Consider the following 19,438-nt stretch of genomic DNA (forward strand, 5'->3'; position numbering starts at 1 on the left):
ATTTTAGAATGGCATCTTGCTTATTTTTTAAGTTAAACATTTTAAAAGAAACCATGCAGTCAACAAGTGTTTACATGTTTTAATGTAGTACAAGTAAGATTGGTTCAAAATTAGAGGAAAAAAAAGAATGATCATGTCCATTTACTATACTCACTTGTGAGAAATTCAATTCCAGTCATTCATTGAGGTACATACATAGGAAAAAAATCAGTTGACACATTACATTAAAGTAGCTGGAACATTTTTCTGTTTTAACAGCAGTTGGCAAGACGAGCTAAATTGTGTAGCTTGTTCCTTCTGGGCTGTCTGAGGTGAAAGATGAAGGGATGCTTTAATAAATCTGCTGCTGATGGTCGCTGTTTTTGGTCACTGCAAAAAGGAAAGCAAAGGAATAATTGTTTTACGGTTTACAAGTGAGCAGTCCTAAATAGAAAGCTGACCATAAAAAAATTTATTGAAGTATAATTTTTACTTATGCAGACTCTTAAATTACTATTGATGTTTCTTGTAGATTAAGTAAAAGATTCAATATTCCACTGCTTTAGGAAATTCATGAAGGAAGACTATCCAAAAACAGGATCGTAACCTGATTAGGCATGCTTGCACGAAGCCCTTTGCTTCCTCGGAGAAGTCATCAGGCAGTGGGGGCATTAGTCCCTTACGGGCCCCAATGTAGAAAAGAGCTGCCATTTTCCCCATGTGTGCCAGTGGGGGCTTTCCAGTAGCCATCTCAAACACTGTGCATCCAAGGCTCCAGATGTCTGATTTCCTTCCATGGCCAGTCTCATTAATCACCTCCGGGGCCATCCAGTAAGGGGTGCCGTGCACAGACTTGAGATCGCTGCAGCCACCTCCGCTGTGTGACATGCAGTTGAGGCGGCGAGCACAGCCAAAGTCAATCAGCTTGACAACACCGGTGGGCATAAGCATGACATTGTTTCCTTTCAAGTCCCTATGGATCACTCTGTTGGAATGAAGATAAGTGATGCCATCCAATATCTGTACGGTGTAGAGGGTAAACACCTTTTCTGGCAAAGGTCCGAAACGGTTGAGAACACTGGCAATGGATCCTCCTGGGATGAATTCCATGAAGATGCTGACTATGTGTTTGGAAAGACTTGTGCCCAGGAACCCCACTATGTTGGGATGATGGAGGTTCTTCAGGAGATCCACTTCCCTCTCCAGCCGATCATACTCTTTCTCTATGCTCTCTGAATTTGAGATGTCCAGTGTCACCTGTTTAACTGCAATGAGCTGGCCTTGACTAGTAAGGCCACAGTACACCTGCATTTTAGAAATATGGTGCGAAGTGTCATTCCTAATGGACACTAATTCCTTAAAACTGCTCATTAATTAAATTATGTAGACCGGTAAATAAAAATAAGAATTGTGCTAAATTTCTTGATTACATGCTGAAAGTTAGTTTCACAGTCTCTTATAGAGGGTTATACAATACCATGAATATTTATTTTAGGATTTAATTTTCTTTGTTTGTGATCAAATGGATCAGCAACAGTACTTACGGTTCCATAGGCTCCTCTTCCCAGAACCTCACCTTTTGTCCATGTGATCGTATCATCTGCATTGAACTTCTCAGTGCAAGGCAGTTCATCAGAACATGGTGTGCCCTAAGAAAGAACATTAAAAAAAAGACCTTGTATATGCAGCATGTGCAACTTGGTATCTATAAATTCCCAGTATTTTGTTAAGTTGAATATTATTTTATTACAACTGTAAGATTACTTCATTCATGTTTTGATTGAATATCTTTTACCTCACTGAGAACTTTGTTGAATTTCAGTGGAAGGTCAGTTAAGATCCCTTTGCTCTCTGTATTTTCAGTCTTTAGTGTCTCTACATCTTTCTCCTCCAGTGAAATTAATTCTTCTGCCAGGCATCTAAGCAAATCATCTGTTACAGGCCCCTCACCCACTTCATCCATAAATGTCTGGTACACAGGCGACCTTGTCCTATCACTCGTCCATGTGTTCATCATGCCTTGTGCTGGGAACGTATCTGCTACAGATTCCACACCTTCACTTGAGACATCTACCTTATCTTTACAAGCTTCTGTTTTTACTGGAATGATTTGCCTGCTGAGACCAGCTGGCACGACTGAATGAGATGAAGTGGGTAAATCTCTCTGCTTATGATGAATGGTTGTCCGAGTTGCAGAATCAGAAAGAGCTTCTTCAATGGGTGACAGCATAGCACTCTCCACATTCCCCACTCTCATTTGAAAGTCCTTCTTGTAATCCTCAGTGGTAAGAATATCATGTCTACTCAACTGTCTATAACCATCAAGGCCAGAGACGACAACTGCATCCTCTTTATTTATCTGAGCCTGATTGTGGCTTTGTGTTCCACTTGATCGGGTTTCCCTCCTTTTGCGTTGCTTCCCCTTAGCTTGGCTGCATTTCTGTGGATGTTTCTTTCTGTTACATTGTATGGATTTTTGAGCTCTGCGTTGGCCATTTAATTGTTGATTAACTGGGGGAGTTAATGTGACCTGTTCAGTCCTTTCTGCTGAACTGCCTACTCTGAGATTTTCATATATTGGAGTAGCAAACATCTCAAATATGGCTGGTCCTTCCTTCCCTTGATGGATTGCCTGAAACATGTCATTGTAACTGACATAGTCCAGAGCAGACTTTGCTCGATATGACCCTAAAATCCCTGGCTTTTTCATCTGTCTTGCTGTCTTCAGCTCCCGATTGAGAAGTTGCTTTTGACTTTGCGATTTATTTAACATCTTCTTGTCTCCATTAAATCTTACATGATGCAGAGGCTCAGAGGGCCTCCTTCGGTTCAAGGGATCTTTCTGTTTTTGACTTTGCTTTGGGGATACTGTCTTCGGCCAGTCCAATTTGTTGGTCTCCTTACTAATACAACCAAGTACAGGGCCCAGCTCTCCAGTTTTAACTTGAGATAAAATGGATGAATTCCTTTTACTCTTTGTAGGCTTAAGAGTACTCTGTACTGTGCTTCTGTGGGCCAAGATGTTAAAAGATTGATTGGTGAGAAAAGGTCCACATCTTTTTTCCTTGATTTTGGTTGTCATAGTGGGTCTGCCTTTCTCCAGTGAAGTGGGGCGTAACACTGTGATGTTCACAGGAGATAGGTGTTCAGGCTCAGCAGCACCTAAAAAGATGGAGCATTCCTTTCTAACTACAGGTCTGACCAGTGTGGCTAAACCTTCATGTCCATCAAGGGTATTTAAAGACCCTGTTAATTCAACATTTTTGTCCATTTTTGTTAGGTCTGCTGAATGCCTTGTGCCACTGTTACAGTCATTCACAGCTTCACATTGATGCTGCAGGGATGAAGCCCTCTCAGTATTTTTCAACGTTTTGGAAAATTCAATTCTAGAGTCAGTCCTCATTTGTTCTTGAACTTGTCCGCTGCTCTTGATTTGAGATGTGACAGGCATATCAGTATTACTTGGATTTATTTCTTTGACATCCATTATTTCTGAATTCACCAAATGTTGAAAAGAGGATGAGGAGCTGAGGGATCCCTGCAACTCACTCTCTATGTTCCTGAACCTCTGCTGTGTCATACTGCCACTATCATCTTCTTTATCTTCCTCCTCCTCATCCAAGGAGCTTTGACTGCCACAGCTTTCCTCACTGCACCCCCCTGTGCTCCTGGATCCTCTCAAGCTCTCCCTCCTTTGCCTGGACACTGAGCCAAATGTCAAGTGTCTCATGGGCATGTGTGGCAGGTGCAGTGAACTGTGGTGGTTTGAAAGCACAGGGCCACTGCTGGATCCTCTGTCAAGTGGAGCTAAGCGTTTTGGAGTTCGTGTGCACAGAACAGAAGGTGTATCCTAAAGATTAAAGTCCAGAATATAAGTCTTCTAAGATGCAAAAAAAGAGATCATGAGAATGAACTGTAAGACATCAGAGCACTACGTACAATAGAATTACCTTTTGTCCAGAAACATCACTGTCTGTTTCACCACTACTTAGTCCTGTAATTTATTGAAAAGTTAAGTGATTTATACGTAACAAATATTTCGGTTAAAACTGGCAGTTTTTGCCACTTCCCCTGTACTGAATTTGTACTCACGGTTGTGTATGTTTGCCCGTACTTGTAATAGTTCGTTTGCATCCAAGAGGGCCAGGCATGGATCAGACTGGCTCAGTTGAGGAAATTGTGGGGCTGGAGGATCTATTATGATTGTGCTCTTCTCTATGAGCCTTGGAGGTAAAGGTATCAGGGAGGCTTTAATGGCAATAGCAGAAGTGGAATGCAGAGCACCAAGTTGATCCCAGCATTTATTTCCATCCCTCAGGCTTGGCAATGATGATGTCCAACTAGGGAAAAAATACCTTAATGTTATATTCTAAATTGCATTGTTACGTATATATTAAATGTTTATTTATATCTGTTTATATATATATATATATATATATATATATATATATATATATATATATATATATACACACACACACACACACACACACACACACAAGTTATTTAACCCTAACTCATGCAGTGAGTAGCTTCTCATTTGTTAAACAACCATGTCGAAAGACACATCCTATGGTCATGGAAAAGATGTTAATCTGTTTCAGAAGGGTCAGATTATTGGCATGCATCAAGCAGAGAAAATATCTAAGGAGATTGCTGAAACTACTAAAATCAGGTTAAGAACTGTACAACGCATTATTAAAAAGTGGAAGGACAGTGGGGAAACAACATCTTCGAGGAAAGAATGTGGTCGGAAAAAAAATCTTGAATGATCGTGATCGGCGATCACTTAAACGTGTGGTGAAATCAAATCGTAGAAAAACAACAATAGAAATCAGGGATATGTTTAATAGTGAAAGTAAGAGCATTTCCACATGCACAATGTGAAGGGAACTCAAGGGATTGGGACTAAACAGCTGTGTAGCCTTAAGAAAACCACTTGTCAGTGAGGATAACCGGCAAAAACGGCTTCAGTTTGCTAGGGTGCATAAAGATTGGATTCTGGAGCAATGGAATAAGACATAATTTTCACACATGGATTGGCCACCACAGAGTCCAGACCTGAACCCCATTGAGAATCTTTGGGATGTGCTGGAGAAGACTTTGCGCAGTGGTGCAAATCTCCCATCATCAATACAAGATCTTGGGGAAAAATGAATGCAACTCTGGACAGAAATAAATGTGACATTGCAACATTGACGAAGGACCTCTGTCCAAAACATCCCATTTCCCTGCAAACCTTGTGCACCTTACTATCAAGTACAATAAACAAATATATACCTTTATTTTATGTATATATATATATATATATATATATATATATATATATGTATAGATAGATAGATAGATAGATAGATAGATAGATAGATAGATAGATAGATAGATAGATAGATAGATAGATAGATAGATAGATCGATTGATCGATTCAGGAGTACACCAGAATGATGGCCCCAAGTAAATACTGAGTACCTCAGTCAACAGAAACCTGAGGAGTATTGGAATGAGGAGAAGCAGGAACCATCATGGGAGGACAAACCTATGCACGGTATATACCCACCAGCAAATAGTGGAAATGACTGATATGGAGAAATCCTACCAATGGCTGGAAAAGGCTGGACTGAAAGACAGCACAGGAGCAAGCTCGGAATATGAGATCAATAGAGACTGGGATCTACCACACCAGGCAGGACCCCAGATGCAGGCTGTGCAAAGATGCCCCTGAGACAATCCTGCACATAACAGCAGAGCATACATGGGATGTATAGAGCATACATGGAATGCCATAACCAACTGGCTGGCATAGTATACAAAACATTCCAGGATTTACACGTGGTTTCATGTCAAGGATGGAGTATGGGGTTCACTGCACCAAGAGTACAGGAGACCTCCAGATAGGTTTAGAAGCTCAATTTATTGGTAAAAAGGTTTTTAAAGTAAACAGCAGTTCAGCAGGACTCTAATGCTCCTCAGACATTAATCAACAATCCTATTAATTAACACTGGACTAAGCTTCAGTACCAGGCTAAAACAGAATTAGATGAAGCTCATTCAGCAGACAATCATGAAAGGAGTAATGCTCATATCACCTATATCTCCAACCTCCACCTGTGCACAGTTCAATGATCATTATATCAATACGTTTATGGGTTAATATGAACATTTGTTGACTCACTCCTTTTTTATCCACAGGTGTTCTTGTTCGGCAGCTCCCCCTACCCTCGTATGGTCACCTGTACCTGACCTGACTGGTACAAAGGTTGGAGCTGCTCCAGCTTCCAGTTTTTTGGAACAAGGATCTCAGGTAAATCTACTTCTTTGGTTCACTACATGAGGCATCAGGTATCACTAATGTCCAGCAGGTGACATAGTGATTGGACAGGTCTCTGATTTCATCACATGGTGGAAAATGGCCATGCTTGTAGAGCTTCCAGATACAGACTTACAAAATGGTAATAGCTAATCAACTGGAAATAGTAGTGGTGGATGAACAGCAGAAGAGGGCTGTAGTGATAGATGTAGAAATCCCAAGTGAGATCAACATCAGGAACAAGGAACATGAAAAGCTCGAGAAATACTAAAGGCTGAAAGAAGTGATTCCAGCAGCAATTGGAGCACTAGGGGCTGCAACCCCCAAACTGGAAGAATGGCTCCAGCAGATCCAAAAAACAACATCCGAGATCCCTATCCAGAAGTGTGGTGTCCTAGGAACAGCTAAAATAATATGCAGGACCCTTAAGCTCCCAGGCCTCTGGGACCTGATCTTGTAGGCAAAAGACCAGCCAGAGGAGGGTGAGTGGGGGATTTTTTAAATATATGTATATGAATATTCAAATATATAGCTTTATTTTTATAAACTATACCTAAGGTTTACATCAGTTTTTTAAACTTTTATTTCTTTCTTTACTTCCTTAGATTTAACATTAGAATTCAATTCTGGATTATGTTTGATAATTATGTCTGGATTATTTTATTTCAAAATAATTTCAATATCAACAATTAAATGGGAAATTAACAGGTATTCTCAGATCAATTCCGACTGCTGCACACTCAATGTCCCTAGAGTTTCATCTCTTCCTCTCCCTGTCCATTCTGGGATAATAGCATGTGCTGAAAAACATGGAGTTATGCTGACAGTTTGTTGATGCTGTAACTGTATTCCTCTGTGTAGTCTTTGTGTGAACAAGTGCTAGTCACTGAACATAGAGGGGCCAGTATGGCTTATTTTCTTGAGCACACAGTGGGTCTGTTTGTATTTGTGGCTCTCTGTATGCACGCATGCGCTGCTGCTCTTTGGAAAGTATTTGTGCAACTGTGCAGCTGTTTGCTAACTAGTGGATGGCAAGTAAACTTGGTTTATTTGAATGCTAATTGAGTCTAATTAGCTGAGTTAGTGTATGTGTGGTCAGCTGCCTTACCCATTTCCTTTACTAAGCTGTGGGAAGCTTCGTCTAGGGTTCTGTTTGGGCTCCATGGCAGTCTGGAAGCAAGGGGTGGTGATCTTATCTGCAGACAGACCGACACATTAAATTATTAGGTCACAGTGGGTGAGCAGATCAGGGACATAGTTATAACACTGGTTTGTTCCAGGAGCCCTATTCACCTGATGGTGTTGTCAAAAGACAACTTAGGCCTTTTCTTATAAATAAAATTATGTAGCTGTTACTGATGCAGGCAAGACAAAATAGTGACATAGTTAAATCTGCATACCAACTTATTTGCCCATTTCAGTCTCACACCAGAGTATTATGTATAGACTTAGCATCCATATCAATGTCTAAAATGCTACTTTAAATGGCATAATCGTAACAAGCAAATCTATTGTTGGCAAAAAGTAAAATGCATTTAAAGCAAAGAAAATCTCACTCCTGCCTCTTTAGATGACAGATATCAGGTTGTCCATTCAGAAAGACCTGTTTGTTCCTTCAAGCTTCTTTGTTCATGACAATTGTTTCTGTAGAGTTCAGCCGTATTCCAGTAATGTGCTCCTAGGTGACTGCATGTGTACTTTTTTGTAGTCACTTAGTACAAAATAGGCTAGTCAGCTCGGCGAGTCCCACCTCTTCCATTGTCATTGCTCCTTTGTGGGATGGGCTGCCTCTGATTATCAGTGTGTGTGTGGACAGGGTGAGCTTGTGTGTTTAATTCAGCTGAAAGGGTTGCCTCAAGGGGCACACAAAGTACAGAGAGGTACTGTATTTCTGGAAACAGAGTGCAGGTGTATCTCTGGCACAGTCTTTTTGACTCAGAGAGATTGAATGTTCTGAAGTTATCTTACCTTTGGTAAAATCTTTGTGGCCCTCTCGGACAGCAACATCCTTATATGATTTTGCTATGTTCTGTGAAAAAGGAATTTCTCTGTTTTGCATTTTTAAAAGCAATGTCATGTACAGATACCTCAACTCTTCGACTTCATATGGGAGGATCCCATGTCTACAGTATCATAATGGATATTATTTGCGGTGAAAACCCAGCTAAATGCTGGCCAGCCTTGATTAAGTGTCCATGAAACTGGTGATCTTTGGGTTATGCATGCTAAGCAATGACCATCTGGAGTTCACCTGTTCAATCAGTGTGATTGTTTAATACAAGTCATCTGGGATGCCTGAATGTTACCTTTAAACTGTGGCTAAGGGCCATTCAGGTAGAAACTACTAATCAAACTCAAATACTCGAGTCACGTTTCATGATTCAGTCTGCCTTAAAAGATTATTCAATATTTCTCAAAGGTGTCATCAAATTTGACAAGGAATTAGGTTTTTCTGTATTTAAAAATCTGTATTTAGATGATTACCATTGTTTTAAGATTAGATGAAATTTAACTTTTACCACACAGAGTGTGAATGGTCAGTGGCATTTTTGCCATAAGTAACATTCTTGAGTGAATCCTGCAGCTCACTCTGTCACTGGCTGGAGTTGTCAAACCACATGGTGCAGGGCAGTCTGAGGGGAAGTCACCAGCTGACTCCACATGTGGAGGTGCTGTGGTTCAAAACACATGAAACAAGAAAAACGTGAGTCATGTATTATGTCACATTTTGCTTTCAAGAGACTTTGAATCATTAGAGGGCAATCTGCAGGAGAAAAGGGAATTTGATCATATCTGAAATTTTACTGGATATATTAACGGTTTTCAAAGGAAATAGTCTAATCTCACCTGACTGGGATAGGGATTCCAGAATAATCTGGAGCAGTTTCTCCTTAAGAGAGCTCTTGATCTGAGAGACGTAGTGAAGAGCAGTGTAGCCCTTTTTATCCGGCACTTCAGTGTTTCTGGAGAGCAGAAGAGCAAGATGAGTAAGGACTCATCATGTGCTGCTCAGGTACACAGTTGTTCTCTACATGGGTTTTTTCTCCAATTCTGTGAATGTCAAGCCCTTCAAATGAGATGATATGGCCTGAGTCAGGTGTAACAAAGCAGTGAAAACAAACAAATGTTCTGTCCATGGGCTCCCCAAGACAAAGGCTGAGAACTAATGGTTTAGTTCAGTCTCTTTCGCTGTGCCGCAACTGATTTCATTGAGAATAAGGCCTTACTGCAAAAGTTCAGAAAATAAAGTATCTATGCAAAATGGATTATAGACTGAGTGAGACGAGGCGAGGCCGGTTGGCATACGCAGACAGAGCCAGCAGTGCCTTCACTACTTCAGCAGGGCAGTAGTCCCAGAGAATGGTGCCCTGCAGCTCCGTAAACAGGTCCACATCCCTCACCACCAACATGAGTGGTGTCAACCCATCCCGGTTCTTCACATCCACCAAGTCTGTATGCATCTGAAACAGACGTTCACAGTGAAAAATTCTGTTAACCAGAATTTCACTTTTTATTTTTATATGTTAACTTTTATTACCCATACAAAATCAATTTGCAGCACCAAGAGGCTGGTTTTACTTTCCTCTGGCTATGGTAGGTGCCCTACCCTGGAAAGTGATTTCAGATGGCTGGTGTTAGAAGTTTCCAGTCATCCTGTGCTTTTTTTTCTATGTTAGTGTCTAAAAGCATATTGCAGTCATATCGTGTTTCCTGTCTGACACATGGTAAGGGTAGGTTACATGCTGGCCCGCTTACCAGCAGGTGCTGCAGGGAGCGAATGTCACCTTTCCAGGCGGCCTCTAAGAGCTGAGCTGGGTGGGACAGTGGTCTCGAAATGGCTGCCAACAGCTCCCTCTGCAGGCCTGGCTGACTGGCATGCAGAGCTGTCTGGTTGTTGTGGTTGCACAGTGTTACATCTACGCCCCTGTCCAAAAGGAAATGCATTACCTGCATCCAAAAACAAAATATGAGGAGAGGTGTGTATGCTGACCAAAATCAACCACCACATATATCCTTACCAGGCTTCCTAGCAGCACATATGTAGTATGTGTATACATCTTTGTAGTATGTGTATGTTAGTATGCATGTTTGCAGACTTAAACTGATGTCTGTGAGATTTTAAGGGAAGCAGGACCTTGGGGAAAGTCACCATTCCCATTGGAACCCACACACTTGCAGAAAGTCATGTGCTTATTGTGAATATCATGCGTGAGAGACTGTTCATTACATAAACACATGACCAAATCGTAATTATGCCTCAAAGTAACTGCCAAGTTAGATGTTTTCATGCTAGAACCGCTAGTTATTTATGTGCTCAGCCTGCATTAACTAGCAATATTAATTACTTCATGGACCAATTTCCAAACAAAGTGCAGTGTTGTGCACCATCGCTTTTGACTTAAAGCCTCCTAAATCTGTGCATGAGAACCTTTCCTGTAGTGTAAGAATATTGCAAACATGAAAATATCATTTTAGTGTGACCACAAGCTCCTGCCCTTTGACTGTGGTAATAGTTATTCACAATTAATAAATAATTTTTAAAAATAGCTTTTAAAAGATAACTGGTATAAAGAAATAACTATGACAAATCAAACTGTGTATTACTAAATCCTCTCTTTTTCTAGATTGCTAAGGCAGTTTGTCAAAGTTGGATTCTCTGAGTAGTCTGCTTTGAATGATGCTTTTGAAATCAGTACAGAGGATAAAATGTTATTTTTTTAACTATAAACAATCCTCTTTTTTATTTAAATTGAGTGAACAACTGATCTGAATACAGTTGTAGGACAGGTGACATAAGGGTGGAATTTGGTTAGCAAAACATATAACTTGCAAAGAACAGTTATATTATCTTGCTTTTTGATATGGCTACATTAAACACCACTATCTAATGTATTGCTACTTAACTGCTAGATATTTATCTGCTGCAAAATATCTAAAGACAAATAAGTAAACAATACTTTTGCGAAAATGAAAGTCATTACAAATGACCTGATATCCAAATGCTACAGATTGAGTTCTCCGTTGGTGACAACAGGCATTAAACTTGTCATGGTGTACCTTTATGTACGTTTTATATTGCTACAGAATTACTGCAGTGCCTCTTACCTTAGTGAGGCCCATCTGGCAAGCACTGATAAGGGGAGTGGAGCCGTTGGAGTCGTGAGGCTCGTCCAGTTCCTCCAGTGTGTAAAGCCTTTGCTCCAGCCCCACACTCACAGCCTCCAGCTCCTCCTTCAACAGGAGCTCCACCATCCTCCACCCCTGCTTCTCCATGGTGCACAGAACCTTGATGCAAGCGTGATCGCAGGATCTGAAGCCGCAGGAGCAACCCCGGTCAACACATCATAGCGGCCGTGCTGTTGTCTTCGGCCTGGCTGTGATTTCCACTCTAGGTCACCCAGCTCTTGGGTGCGGTTGCTGCTTGGTCCTGGAGATCGCAGGTCTCCTGTAGGTCCTGTAGAGCAGGAGAGAGCTGTTTGTGATTTTCCACCATATAAGGTCACTGGCTGCCTTAAGGCATCAGGTGCCAGGCTAGTAAGTCAGCTTTAATGGATTAATGGATAACTCTGCCAGATCATGCTCTCCTTAAAAGCTACAAAAACAAAGTCAGTAAACCAGGATTGGTATTTGGTCCCTACTCACACAATCTGAATCTGTATTTATTACAGAAGCATAATTCAATGTTGATCCACTTGTCAAAGTCGCATAAAAACTCCAAGCCTCTTCAGGTTAGAACAATGATGTATTTCTCTGTTTGCAGCAAAATAATCAGCATTTGAAGCAAATTAATGGCAGTGGCATCCCATGAACTTGAATATGTTTTATCTGTTAATATTCCTCATTGCTGCACTGCACATGCAGTCCTCAGCACAGAGCAGCATTGAGTTTACAGCCTGTTACCTAGGAGACAGTGGAGCTGGGGGACCAACAGTGAACTGAACACTAATCTTTGTTTCAGTCTCATAACAACCCATGTGTGTAGTGAAAGGAAGGTTTGGGGGCATTTTTTAAAATTTTCTTCTCAGTTACCTAATTTGTTTTGTTTATATGTGTGTGTGTGTGTGTGTGTGTGTGTGTGTGTGTGTGTGTGTGTGTGTGTGTGTGTATGTATATATATATAATTTGCAAATATTCTGAACAACAGTAGAGTTTGAACCCAACATTATCTTGTGCTGTGCTTCAAAGGGTTTAAAGCAACAACCATACAAACTGCATATCTGCATAAAATAAAAACAAGACTATGAGCCAAACAAGACGTTGAACCATGAAAATTAAATTCTCATTTCTGCCTCCTGCTGGTAGAAGAGGTGAAGTGCGTATCATGTGATGTAACAACTGTACCCAGCACCTGAAGCATGACACATCACTTATTATGTACTATGTACATGCTATGAATATATGTTTTAGTCAAAATATTTAGTAAGGCAAAAGAAAAACGTTTAGACTAGGTCTACCTCAGCCCAGTAATTATAGATTTGCCATTCTTCAGAAGGCACTGCAGTTACCACTTTTTACTACAAATTGTGTCTTATTTCACATTTGGTATAATTATCTTTGTTCTATAATTACTGGGTCAAAGGACGTAATCAGGACGCTATCAGTCCATCCTTCTTAAACCCAGTCATTAGTGTGTATATATAGCTTCAGACTTGCATGTTTATGGGTTTACTGGGTAGTTTTCTTTTCCGGTTAATGTTGGTACATATCTCAAGAAAGGTTAAAAAATGATTTGTGTGTGTTCCCTCTGGCTAAAATGTGTGTGCGTGTGTGTGTGTGTGTGTGTGGGGGGGGGGGGGCGCTGTTGGACAGTGCGTTTCTACCCTGGAAACGGAGTATGTGCGCTGTAGGTAGTTGCTGCGCGTTGCTGATGGTGCTCGAAGGGCGATCCAGCGTATGTGCTCCTTGGATTCTATATATAACACTGTTTGCCTTTACAGTTAAAATAAGAATTTGCTTAATCTCACTGCATTTAACTGAACCGACGTCATTTTTAGGCTGACAGCCTTTTACAGGTGGAAACCCGAATTTATCGCGTTTAATTGCAGTGGGTTGAAATTTTCGCATTAGCAGAAAACTGGCAGCAATGGAGATTTGTGGTTGATCCGTTGCCTCTGCGAACTACTGGGCGCCAAGTTTCTACCGACTTGAAGTTTTCTCAGGATAAATCTGTTTTCTCTGGATAAGAGTGGTTTTCAGTCCAGCTTGTCATGGTGGATGCAGCTGAATGCGGTGTTAAAGTGATGTGCCGATTCAGGCCATTGAATGAATCGGAAATCACTAGAGGAGACAAATTTATACCGAAATTTAAGGGGGAAGACACGGTCATTATAACGGTAAGTTGCCTTACTTTTGTAAAACGTCAACTGTGAAAAAAGTATATGTAGTCATCCTAACTTAGTTCTCAGCTCAACACTTTTTCTGTTACGAGGATATGAAGGTAGAGAAGGTCACGTCAAATTTAAAGCACTGAGATGCAGACCACTCTTGATTACTATAAACGCTATAAGCTTATTTCTGGGGTCTGTTCCACACCCCTCTTCACACGAGCCTCATTTATACCCGCAACCAACAACTTTTTTCCCCATTCATCAAGTATTTGCCATGCTGACTGTAACAATGTCGATATGTGTTACAGGCGTAGCGTGTTGTTTTCATCTTTGGGATGTAGTTGATTTGAATATTATTCTGACTATTATTATACTATTATATTATTCTTCGGGTGGCTCGGTAAAAGAAATGTCCAATTAAAATTTCCACTACAATGATAGCTTGATATTCAGACAATAGCCTACGATTTTCTATAGGCTACATATGGATTGTATTTGTGGACTCCCTATAGACCATGTACACATTCAAAAATAGCTGAATAGCCTACAGAATGACAGATGTGCATTGATGGGGTAGAAATGCTAATTCCAGTAGAGTGATATTTTACATATGGATGTCTCACTAATAAAGGGTTTGCTACCTTTTGTCTGAACAAATGCTCTTGGGCAAATTATGGGCCATTTTTTTAAGATGGAAACTGGTCCAAAAATACAACCCCTGCTATAATGCAGAAAATCGACATAATTAAAAACAAATAGGGCTATATTAAAAATCAAAATATATATAGTGTAGTTTAGGTCTAAATGTTTGTGTGCACTGTGTTTGCATTCATTTCTTGAAGACAGCTGCTTTTCAATTTAGCCTATAATTTCCAAATTTCATAGAGAAATACAGTTTTATAAAGTGATACCTTTATAGAGTATTATACATTTAATTTCACTCTTTTCCTTTGGTTTTATAATAAATAAGCTATGGCTCACCACAGTTTTGTTCTAGAAGCACACAAATTGCATGTACATATCACCTAGTTCAGTGTAGCCCTCTACTACTGGTAGACCTATTAGTAATAAATTATTAGGAAATCTGTATAGTCATTAATTATTGAAATATAGCCATGTTAATATATGAACACCTTTTAACTTAAAATAAATACATTGTAATTTGACCTGTAGTTCTGTGTCTGTATGTCAAAACACTGCAGATATCACCTATTGTGCTGACAGTTTCCCTGATTTATTTGTTCAAATGGGTAATTTAATAAGTACTCCTAAAATTAACCCTTAAATTAAGCATATTATCGTTCACATAAATTCTCAATCTAATCTTGCCTATTTTGTTTTCTGGAAGTACACAGTATAATCTAATTTTAAGACCAACAAAGTGAATTTCCTGCTTAATTAGGAACAGTGTTATTGCACACCATAAAACTATCACAGTATGATTCCTTTAGCACAATATTAAAAGCAATCTGAGTAAAAATCTGAAGTAACTGGAAGACACCAGAACAGAAGTACCACCTTGAATAAAAGAGTATCATATCTATTTTTACATCCTTAAACTGTAGGTATTATGGCATGAAGTAGCAACACATGATTATTAGATGTGGTGATTATCTGCTGCTTTATGTCGAAGTGTGGTGTTCTGTTGTTCTTCCCACCACTCTTCCATATTTTCCCTAAATAGGTGTGTGTGTGTGTGTGTGTGTGTGTGTGCGCGTGTGTGTGTGAGGGAGTGAGGGAGAGTGAGAAAGAAGGAGAACATCATGCCTGCATCACAGATTAGACATATGAAACAGAGGCTTACATTTCATCAACATTTTTCCGCTGATGCTTTGAGAGGACATTCTCTCTCTCACTCAATTTAAAAAGCATCATGGTGTCAGTGGTCCCTTGTGCAGACTTCACATTCTTCATGTTCCTTCGAGCAGCATTATCTTGTGTCCACTTTGGTCACTGTGCTTTAAAGGAAACCGGTCATAACTACAGAGAGAAGGAGAAGGATTACATGTTGAAGTGTCTGCTGGTCTGCAGCAGTAGGTCATGCTTGTTTAGTGCTGGGCCTTGTGCAAACACACCCTGATTATGCACAGGGAGTCAGCCGCTCCCTCCCAGTAGTGTGTGAAGGAAAAAAGGCTTGGAATGGATTGATTCCATGATATCATTTATACAGTTATATTAGTACTATTACTATTATTTGATTTTCACATATTTGTACACCAAGATAATTCCCAATGACATTTGTATATATATATGAGAGAGAGAGAATGTGAGTTTGAGCCATCAGATAAATCGACAGATCATATAACAAATGTGCTTTTGATCAGTCTGACATTGAAGCTCTTTTTGAAAGTAACTACACATTCCTGACTTTGCTTCCTTAGCACTTTTCAGCTGTTATATATGATATTAAGGCATCCTACTGTATGCTATTAGTAGTTACATCTCTGATTATAGTATATGTGTGTGTGTGTGTGTGTGTGTGTGTGTGTGTGTGTGTGTGTACTACTCACTGTGAACAGATCACATGTTGAAACTTGTACAGTGAAATTTCACACAGTGCAGCACCTGTTCCCTTGCTCGCTCTCTGCTGGGTGTGTGTAGCTGAGCTAATTTCGACTACTAGCTTGTTGTATTTAAGTCTTTCCAAAATCTCAATGTTTTAAAGTCGTGTTACTTTTGCACACAGAACTGATGCTCTATATCTCAGATAAGCGTAATCCATGTAGCATTGATTAGGTGATGTTTGGTTTTGTCACCACCAGTGAAGATGTGGTTTATTTTTAATTATTTCTTTTTAGAAGTAAACTAGGTGCTAAATAACTGTCTCCCTAGATTGTAGCTGAAACTCTGTGGTAGCTTCACACTGTCCCCTGATGAGTACCTAGTAGTCTACTAGGTCACATTTTTCAAGCAGCTGCCGTCCTGACACTGACAATAGAGGATATTTGTAATACCCCAAGTTCACCTTCCCCCAAAACTCTTTTCCAGCATCAAGCTTATTCATATGGTAATCACCATACTCATGCACAAATTGACCGCTACATCCATTAGACAACCAAATCCTGTCCCCAAGGTTTAGAAACATTTCTGAGACATTTACATGGCTCTTTGCCAAGCATGGCTCATCCCCAGGTGTAGTTCCGGACCCTTGGCCCTGAGATTTAGCTGATCCTCTCTGAACTCAATCTGTCCCATTATATTTTGATATATGCACATATATTACTGTCATTGCTTAACTGCACCTTATTAATAACTTTTATTAGGTGGCAAAGCTTTCTTTGTACTGTCACGTTTAACCTGTCAGCATGTATTCTCTAGAGGTTTCCTGATGTGGGGTGTAACAACATAGTATATTTAACATACATACTTGGAATGGGAGAGGGGTTTTGGCCTTAGCTCCTTTCCTCTTTTCAGACATGAGCAATAGATTTTAGGATTTAATGTTGTAAAACACCCATCTACACATTTGTCCATCTATCTATCTATCTATCTATCTATCTATCTATCTATCTATCTATCTATCTATCTATCTATCTATCTATCTATCTATCTATCTATCTATCTATCTATCTATCTATCTATCTATCTATCTCTGTTTGCTTAGGCTGTGCTCTGTTTGTCTCTAATCTGTATCTCTCTTACTCTCTCATTCTCTGTCTGATCTGTCTTTCTCTCTCTCTTTTTAATCTTGTCTTTCTCTCTCACTTCTCTCTCTCTCTCTCTCTCTCTCTCTCTCTCTCTCTCTCTCTCTCTCTCTCTCTATATATATATATATATATATATATATATATATATATATATATATATAAGTTAAAGCATTAGTACATTAGTATAGTGAGTGTTTCTTTTGTGTGTGCGAATTATTTTATTTGCAATATTCAAGGCCTGAAAATCTTTTTTGTTATTTTGATCAGTTGTCATAAATGCTATAAATTATATTTTCATTTGGAAATTTGTAGAAGTGTTGTCAGTAGTTCATGAAATAAAACAAAAATGGTCATTTTACTCGCACATGTTCGTATACTGTGGCCAGTCCGTTAGAGTGGCCTGTTAATTTATGTCTTTCTAGCTTATTGTTCTCCACTTAAGATTATTAATCAATGTATTGCGACATTCTATTTATTTAGGCCAGCCTTGATGTTCGAATTCTATGTACAAGGCTGCATAGAAACCCACTCAGAATCCTTAGGAGTAATTTATGTTTCTATCGTGACATGGGGTAGGGGTTCTAGAGGCATGATTCATGGAGCAATACTGGGACTTGTGGAATATTTATGCATTGCCAATGCAGGCACACGTTCAAGCTAAACACCCACCCACCTCTACACATACATAAAGATTCACGTAGTATAATTTCTATGTAAAGGTGCCATCTGAGTACTGGTGTTTTGCTCCTTGTTTTTCACATTCAATCTATTTCTGTCACAATAACATTGCAAATGTTGCTCAGTATACCACAGTCAATCATGAGTTGGCTTCTGGTACCATTATAGTGGATGTTTCAGCCAAAGTGTTGACATGTATATGTGTCACAGCCCTGTGTTAGTAGATCGTACATCATGTGACAGAAATTTATTTGTGTTATAAGTAATGTTGGATTGGTTGGTGAGAGAGTCTGCTCAGGCGTGGAACACTTAACAGTATTGGTGGCTTTAAGCCTTGATCTGGCTGGAACACAGACTTCCCCCACACATCTGCCCACCTATGGAGGCCTTGACCGCCCCTAGAGAATCTGCATTAATTATTGACCAAAGGAAGATCCCATTTTGAGCCTGCATCTTTATGTTCCTGACCACTTGCGTGTGTGTGCATGTGTGTGTGTGTGTGTGTGTGTGTGTGTGTGTGTGTGTGTGTGTGTGTGTTTGTGTGTGCGTGTGCGTGTGTGTGTGTTTGTGTGTGCGAGTATGTGTTTGCTCATGTAAGCTCTCCTTTGTTTTCTTTATAGAATGTGAAGTATAGGTCTCAGTTCTGGAGCTCTGTATTTTACAGAAATATATTTTATTCACAGGGCCTTTTAAGCAGGAATGAAAATAATAAATTATCTGTTAATATAGTTCATAGCCTGATAATGCTGCTCTTTTTGTGACTAGCCACAGAGTATTACCCCATAAATGTGTACCAATTCATAGTGTATGTGTAGTTTGGGAACCATCAAAAATCTTTTTTCCAACTGTTCTTCAGCTCTAGGATATTTAGCACTGGTTATGACTTTTGTATGGTGGCTCCTGCACCCCTCACTGGTATATATCCTGCCCCTGTGTGACACCATTAACAGATACAGAGTGAGAGTAGGACAGAGTGCAATGACTGGAAATAAAGACAGACATTCCTCCTGACCAGCAATCATGTTTCCATCTTTCCTCAGTACGCCAAGGGACACCTGGCTTTGTGTCTCAGCCAATCAGTGCAGGGCTCCCCTGCTTGGGCTGTAGTTTCCGTGGCGACAGGGTCTGTTCAGGAGCGTAGGCTTTTGTGCCCACACCCGTGGGGTCCCTTACCCCTGCCTGTCTAATCAGACACTGAGTGAAGTAGCACCGGCCAATCGGCCAGTGGCAAGAGGCAGCGGGTTTAAGAACACACGCACACACATATACACATACTGCACCTAATAGGTAATGCAAATTGATTTCACTAATTTGTACAGATTGTGTTTTTAAATGACAATGTTGGCTCAGTGTGTTGAATTAATGACTGCGTGGATGAACGAATGGATGTGTGAATGAATAAATCAATTAATAAATAAGATATAGAGTATATAGATACTAATATGTGGGCTCTCCCCAAATCCTTACATGCATGAAGATCATCTTGGTATGCTACAGAC

At 39.9% G+C, this 19,438-nt stretch overlaps 2 protein-coding genes across 10 annotated transcripts in view; one reads left to right on the plus strand and one right to left on the minus strand.

The window, feature by feature from the left end:
* Positions 1–64: 64 nt before the first annotated feature.
* On the minus strand, positions 65–12,175 carry map3k19 (mitogen-activated protein kinase kinase kinase 19). 7 transcript variants are annotated; one of them, XM_081720597.1, is made up of 14 exons: positions 11,930–12,175; positions 11,393–11,741; positions 10,043–10,234; positions 9,593–9,747; positions 9,134–9,249; positions 8,876–8,958; positions 8,255–8,315; positions 7,395–7,482; positions 4,072–4,319; positions 3,930–3,973; positions 1,775–3,829; positions 1,524–1,628; positions 587–1,284; positions 65–369 (listed from the first exon to the last, which is right to left on the minus strand). In XM_081720597.1, the coding sequence occupies exons 2-14, from the start codon at positions 11,558–11,560 to the stop codon at positions 252–254; spliced, it is 4,131 nt and encodes a 1,376-aa protein (XP_081576723.1). In that variant the 5' UTR covers positions 11,561–11,741; positions 11,930–12,175; the 3' UTR covers positions 65–251. The 7 variants fall into 7 exon arrangements, with proteins under 7 accessions (XP_081576723.1, XP_081576724.1, XP_081576726.1 ...); XM_081720598.1 differs by lacking the exons at positions 11,393–11,741; positions 11,930–12,175 and having other exon boundaries at positions 10,072–10,206; XM_081720600.1 differs by lacking the exons at positions 8,876–8,958; positions 9,134–9,249; positions 9,593–9,747; ... (1 more) ...; positions 11,393–11,741; positions 11,930–12,175 and adding an exon at positions 8,771–8,851.
* Positions 12,176–13,147: 972 nt separating this feature from the next.
* The window catches only part of kif5c (kinesin family member 5C), a 29,731-nt gene continuing 23,440 nt past the window's right edge, over positions 13,148–19,438 (plus strand). For 2 of the 3 annotated variants that reach the window (XM_027010056.3, XM_027010058.3), the window contains exon 1: positions 13,148–13,620. In XM_027010056.3, coding sequence (XP_026865857.2) covers positions 13,495–13,620 — 126 coding nt within the window. In that variant the 5' untranslated portion in view covers positions 13,148–13,494. The remainder of the gene's footprint in view (positions 13,621–19,438) is intronic. The other variant, XM_081720851.1, reaches the window with a different exon arrangement.

The sequence above is a fragment of the Electrophorus electricus genome, chromosome 9 (genome assembly GCF_041902795.1).
Source record: "Electrophorus electricus isolate QZ-2024a chromosome 9, ASM4190279v1, whole genome shotgun sequence".
Classification (NCBI taxonomy): Eukaryota; Metazoa; Chordata; class Actinopteri; order Gymnotiformes; family Gymnotidae; genus Electrophorus; species Electrophorus electricus.